Genomic DNA, 7,199 nt, shown 5'->3' on the forward strand with positions numbered 1-7,199 from the left:
CACGGTTAACACAAGTGCAAGCTCTAAATGCTCTGCAGCCAAGTAATGTGGACAAAAATGCATGTGTACTGCAAAATATGCATGGAAGCTCAAAACATTAGTGAACATAACACACAAAAATGTGTTATATTAGGAGAAATTGCTTTGGAAAACAGTGCTGCATAAATTTTCATGAGGACTTTAAAAACCTGCATCGGAACCTGATGTGGAAATGGGGAGGACTCAAAACTGGAAAAATGAGAAAGCGAAAGAAGCCAACATTGACAGAATCCCGCACCCCCACTTACAGAGAATCCCAGTGGGCTTCTCTTAATGTGGTTTCCCTACCATGATTCTGCTTGCAATAATCTGAGCAAAGACGCTCCCCTTTGTCATCGTCCCTGGTTTGAATCAGAGGAACACCAGCCCTGCCCTGACCCCCATTCTGCATGCCCTTCGACAGAATTACCTGTGCATACAGCTGTGGCCTTTGTATCTACATGGAAAGGTACATGTGTTTATCTCTGCATGTCCCCCTTAACAAAGAAGTAACCACAATCCTTATCGCAAGGCTCACCTCTCCCTGCTGTAAAACAAGTTTTATGGTCTGGGCAGACTGTCCTCTTGCTTATCCAGAGAGATGGAGATAATTCTGGAGAAGGATCCAGTGACATCCCTGGCAATAAACTGCAATTGAAAAGGAAGTGGGAGGTTGGGGGGAAATTGTATCCAATGGGTCATTTCAGAGGAACAAAGTTTGCGGATGTGAAGTCTAGAGATAAGAAACAGAGAGGTGATCTTGGCAAATGGCTTCGATGCACGTAGGCCTTTAAGCTTCTCCCACACTCCTGTCCTGATAAAGCAGGTCAACCTGATTTGTGTCAGGCTCTGGGCTTAATGACCTCAGGTGGCCAGTTCCACAACTCTTCAGCCAGCGAGTACAGCTGTGGGGTGCTGAATGCAGATAAAGTAAATAACATTTATTTTAAAATCTTCGTTCTGATATTATGCTTCCGTTGTGTTTTCAGGCGTGGGGGACCTGTGGCCCAGATATTGCTGGAGTCCCAACTCCCATCAGCCCCAGCCAACTTGGCTGATGGTCAGAGCTGATGGGAACTGGAGTCCTAGAGGGCCACAGGGTCTCCACCCAGGTTCACATAATGAAAATCCATGTTTGGTTTTTTTTTCTTGCCAGTGTGAGGAGCTGGGAAAATGAAACAAAGAACGCTGATAAACAAAATTGTAAATAGAGAAGAATGCATTAGTGCAACTAAAAATAACACAGAATCCTGCAGTAGGGCTGTAACTGCAATCCTATACACTGAACTCAATGGGTCTTACTTCTGAGAATAGACATTAGAGTGACCACCTAGGCATCATTTTAAAAAGGAGATACATGTTTGCAATCAGAAGAGAGATGGTTGAGGGCTTCCATTTGAAACAGCGCCCTCTCCTGTCCTAGTGCAGTATGTGCAAACCCACCCACTTTCTCTTTCTTATTCTAGGTGTCTGGAGATTTTGGATTTCTCAAGAGCCCTGAAGATTTGCTTTGCAACTAATAATTATGGACATTGGCATGGTATCATTCCATCTACTTCTGATGCACAAAGGTGTGTGTGATTATAATTATTTGGTCAAAACAGCATCAGTCACACTCAAGAATGGGAGGCATTAGAGCATATCACAAACTTTTTTGGGGGGGGAGAAATCCTAAGGGGGAATTCCCCACCTCAGAAATAACTCAGTGAGCATGCTCAGTTATCACAGAATGTTGACTATCAGGGGAAAATATGGATATCTAGAGAAACTGCATACAAAAATTGGTGTACTAGGAGAAATTTGCATTTAAATGCTAATGAATTTTGGTAATGACTTTAAAAAAACCTGTCATGGAAATGTGGAGAACTGAAATTAAAAGTGGAATAATGAGAAACTGAGAGAAACCCAAATTGACAGATGCCTTCATCCTTATGTAGTTCACATGGTTAAGATTCTTACTGCAGGCCCTCCAGATCTTGTTGGACTACAAAGCCCATCATCCTTAATCATCGGAAATACCGTACTAGTTGGAGTTGATAGGAATTTAGGTCCAGCAACACCTGCAGGGTGACAGCTTCCTCATCCCTGGCTTAAAGCTTCATTGCTGCAGATGGCAGGATCTGAACCAATGGGTTCAAACAACAAAAAGAGGGGATTCTGGTGAAACATTATGAAGAAATTCCCAATGGTATGAGCTGTTTGACAAACTGGAACAAACTATGTCAGTGGGTGGGTGAACTCTCCCTTGTTGGAGCTTGCTCAGCAAAGGTTGGAAGGCAGATTTCCTGGGATTGGATTAGATAACCTTTGTGGCGACTTCCAACTTTACAATCCTCTCTTTATCTATCTGCGTCTAGCTATCTGCTCTTGGCATTTCTCTCTTATCTATCTAGACATCCAACCATCCATCCATCTTTATCCCCATCTCTCTCTCTTCAAGAGGCTTAATGTTTGGCAGTTAATTAACGCAATTCCAGTGTAGGCGTCCAAGATGAGATTTGAGATGGAGAAAACCACACAGAGAGATTACAGGGAGCTTATTAGATGCATTTGCTACCTAGGACCATCCTAGCAACCTCAGGGTTGGGAGCCATCACCCTGAACTAATAACCAAAATGTTTTGACGCACAGGAGTTAACGTTTAACCCACAGCTTGGGTAGTATTCTGGAAAGCAGAAACCTGTTGTGTTCAACCCCCACCCCCAACGCCTTGGAGCCACAAAGCCTGAGGGCACCCAACTTTCCATCCAGCTTTGGACTGTAGGCTATGGGAAGAAAAAGAGCGATCATTTAAAAGCTTGGCGTGTTGTCATTGGGAGTCACTGGAGCTAGAACCAGGTCTCAAAGAGCTCTGGGAGCAGCTTCCTGATGTGGTGAGTGACCATACCTTGCAATATTTTCTAAGGCAGCGTAAGAATCCTCAGATTCTGGACTGGACCTCCCAGCACCCAGGTTGCCGTTAGCCCCTCCTAGGCAGAAACGGCGGTAGAGGTCTCTGTGCTTAGACTGAGATTTTGCCAGAGCAACAACTAACTTCCTAGCCCTGACTCCTGCCTTTGACTCTTGGCTTTGCCTTGCTGGCTCCTGCTCCCCTCTGATCGCTTCCTGATTGATTTGGCCTGACCCTCACCATGATTAAGCACCAGAGCTGCCTCAACCGCACCACTCACGTTTGGACTAGTCACCTGGTGCTTTCCTTGGGTGCCCCTCAGCTGACCATCTCCTTAATCTCCGTCTTCTTCAACTCTGCCGTCATCTTTGCCGTGGTGTGCTCCAAAGAACTGCACAAGCCCATCTTCATCCTTTTCTGCAACATGGCCTTCTCTGACCTCTTCACTAGCTCTTCAGGCTTCTGGATCGCCCTGTTGTTCATCACCAACCCTCAAAGTACCACCAGTGGGTCCAAGGAACTCCTCACAGCGTATGCCTTCTACGCCATGTCAATCCTGGCCACCATCTACAACTTAGTTCTCATTGGGATTGAGCGTTACTTGGCTGTGGCAGAATGCCTGAGGAGAAGATGGTGGCTTGGCAGGAACCAGATCCTGGGCATGGTGCTGGGTGTCTGGGGGCTTGGCTTCTTTTTGGGCTTCCTGCCCCTGATGGGCTGGAATTGCTTGGATGGAGAAAACGCCTCTTCCCTTTACAGCCCTCTGTGTATCAACTACCTTATTTTCATAACTATCCCTCACTGTGCAGTGGTTTTGGTCCTCCCTTTCTTCACCTACTGCGGCATCATTGGGTTTTTGAGGAAACACAAGATGGCAATGGGTGCCTTGGGGCAAACCCATGCCTCCTACAGGCTGGCTGAGATCCAAGTAACCCGGACAAGTATATTCATCTGGCTGCTGGCTATGCTGTCTTACACACCCTTCTTTGCTGGCGTTGTCCTGGATATAACCACTCAGCAGTGTCCCAACAATTTCTCCATGGGTGTCTACGTCTTCCGAAACCTTACCGCCATCATGATCACCATGAATTCGTTGGGGAACCCCATCATCTACACCCTGAAAGTGAAAACTTTGTGGCACAGACTCAGGTTTTTGAAGTCCCCTTCCAGCAACCGCATAGAAGTGCAGGCCATTGGGAAAATGTGACCCTGCTCAGACACTGACCAAAGCAAATCCAGTCTTGTACGTTTTCACCCAAACATCTTTAAATGTCCGCATAGAGTAGTCGCTGAGAGTTCAATCCTATGCATGTCTACTCCGAAGTTCAGTGGGATGCATTCCCCAAGGACATGTGTTTAGGACTGCAGCGTAAATCACTTTATAAGGGCCACGGGTAGCTGGCAGTTACAGAGATCTGATTTGTTTCAGCTCACCAAAGCGAGCCAGCTTCAGCACTGTATAGCACTGGACAGTTCTCAAGTACAAGGGAGAGGGAGATTTAATTCATCGGCTCTCCTATGGACAATACTGTAGAATTGTGCTACCTACACCTTGGTAGCATTCATGAACAGGATCGTGTTGGGTAGAAATTATTTACTGTGAACTAACTTCAGAGTGAGTTATTAGACAGAAGAATTTCGATTAGTGGTTTAAAAGGTTCACACCACCCTCCTTATGATTAGAATTAACAGCAACATTCCAAACTTCATGCAGTACAGAAAGTTTGGCAAGTGTAACAGGAGTCTGGGAAACACTAGTTTAATGTAATTATATATACATATATATATGGACTGATTAAAATCTTGTTGTTGATTGAAAAAACATATTAAGATAGGGTGAAAAATAAATGCTACATCAAATTGTATGTGATGCAAGGTGACTTTGGATAATGTGCTTTCTTATGGAACAATCTGGGGCAGCCTTTGGCAGCGTGGTAGCCTCCATATATTTTGGACTACAACTCCCATTGGCCTCAATCAGCATGGCTATACAGTGCGGGGCTGATGGAAGTTTTAAGTGCAGAACATCTGGAAGACACCAGGTTGGCAAAGGCTTCAGCATGAATAAAACTCAGCTGAGAAACCTCAACCAATATGTGTAGCAGAACTGGAAAATCTCATGCAGCAATTCATCTACTAAAAATCAGACCCCATTGGGTTCAATGGGATTTACTCAACAAGCAGAGCAGCCTTAGAAGGATTTTGTGTGTGTATAAAACCAATGTAACATCAGAGCCAACTGGGAAGGCTTTGCAGTGTTTGCTTTGGCATGACATTAATAAAATGCAATCCTTCCTTTTAGTATCGTTAACCTTTCTCTGAGCAAAGCCAAGCTCACCACATTTAATTTAATTCACTGGTACATCAATGCACAGGAGATAGTGCTGTTTCACAATGTTTACAGAAGGCAAACATTAGCATTTTTATGTAGCTTAGCTCCATCATCTGGCCTCAAAGGCCTCAAAGAATACACACACATGCACACATATATCCTGGTTTTGAACACATTGGTCACCCAGTTATTTTTCTGACTGCAACTTGTTTATTTCATAAAATTTACATCAGTTGATTGTGAGAAACTGAAAAGCAGTTTATAACAAAGAAAAACAACATCATTATCACTAAGAAAAATTAATAATAAATAAATTTAATTAATAAAATAAAATAAAGATAAATAAATAAAATAAATAAAATTAATTTTTTGAATAACAAGACTAAAACAGATTAAGAAAAACAATAAAAAATATATCCTGCTTTCCTTTGTCATAAACTTATGCAGCTTATGTAAGACTACAAAATCATTAAAACATCAAAGATTCCAAAATGCACAATCAGTTTACAGCTTATAATGATGATGTAATAGTAGCAGTAGCAATACTACTGAGTATTAATTATTTATTTACTTACTTTGTCCAGCCAAAACCATTACAAAAGATAAAATATATAAAATAGAATAAAATACATAACAGTTAAACAAATGATTAAAACCAGACATTGTGTCGGATAAGAGTTTGCACACCTGAATAATATAACAATATCGTCTGTAATTATACCCTGCTGTTACTCTAGGTTCATCTTGGTCCGGTCCAGTATTGTCTTCTCCAGGCATCCCCAAACTGCAGCCCTCCAGATGTTTTGGCCTACAACTCCCATGATCCCTAGCTAACAGGACCAGTGGTCAGGGAAGATGGGAATTGTAGTCCAAAACATCTGGAGTGCCAAAGTTTGGGGGTGCCTGGTCTACTCCGACTGGCAGCAGCTCTCCCAAAGTTTCAGGGAGAAGCCTTTCCCCATCAACTACCTGCTCAATTGAATTAGAGAAGATCTGTGCATGTTTGGCACCAGCTTGGCTGCAAGGAGTTGCCAGAAGCAGGCATCCACAGTGCCAGCCAATCTTCTTAGTGCCTCCATCCCAAAGGTGTGTAGGATTTACCCCTTTAGCCCTTTTCTTCTCTTGAAGAAATCCTGCAAAGCAGCGGAGGTACAGGACCAGCGTTTCTTCCCTTCCGCAAGATGGGCTACCTTTCTACTCTTGGTCTAGTGGTCCACTCAATCCGCCGGAGCCTGTCTTCGCGTGCAGGGGAAGAAGTTCCTAACTCCCCGAGGGTTTGAGACCCATCGGCTCCCCTCACCTGGTTTAGCCGGCCAGGGTGTGTCTGCTGTCACATGCCGACAGCTTCTAGGAGCCACACGTGAGAGCCAAGTACAGAGTGGGGACCAAAGATGCACAGACGACCCCAGGAGGAGCACTGACGTGTCCCCCACCAGAGGTACCACCTCTCCCCTAACACCCCATACACCCCAATACCGTTAGTCCTATTATTATTACTGCTACTGCTACCATTACTAAGATTTACAGCAACCACCCCACTAATCTACAGCACACACACGCACGCACAGGATGGGGGTTACAAACTTAAAGGCAGCAAGAATCCCCAAAAGAACAGCTTATAAACAATGCAAGAGAGAGAGAAAATCAACAATGGTATATGATTATTACTTATTACTTCTACCACTACTACGATTTACAGCAACCGTCGCACTAATCCACAGCACGCACACGCATCCCCAAAAGAACAGCTTAAAAACAATGCAATAGACACAGAGAGAAAATCATTCTCTCTCCCGCCTGCACTGGGGCTTAATCAGAGCGTGCAACACAGCAGTTCTCAGCCATTGCAATCGAGCGCGATCCTGTTTCGAATGGATGCAGGAGCAGGAGGCGCGGCCTATCGATGGGCTCGGGCGCTCTGCTGGCTCGGCCTAGCCCCAGATCCTCGCCGGCCAGGAA

At 44.4% G+C, this 7,199-nt stretch overlaps 1 protein-coding gene across 1 annotated transcript; it reads left to right on the forward strand.

Annotated features, from left to right (window-relative positions):
* Positions 1 to 3,149: 3,149 nt before the first annotated feature.
* On the forward strand, positions 3,150 to 4,301 carry LOC118097241 (lysophosphatidic acid receptor 3-like). The gene has a single exon (XM_035139974.2). It carries the CDS (start codon positions 3,150 to 3,152, stop codon positions 4,113 to 4,115), a length of 966 nt encoding a protein of 321 aa, XP_034995865.2. The 3' UTR covers positions 4,116 to 4,301.
* Positions 4,302 to 7,199: the final 2,898 nt, after the last annotated feature.

Source organism: Zootoca vivipara, chromosome 15 (genome assembly GCF_963506605.1).
Source record: "Zootoca vivipara chromosome 15, rZooViv1.1, whole genome shotgun sequence".
Lineage (NCBI taxonomy): Eukaryota > Metazoa > Chordata > Lepidosauria > Squamata > Lacertidae > Zootoca > Zootoca vivipara.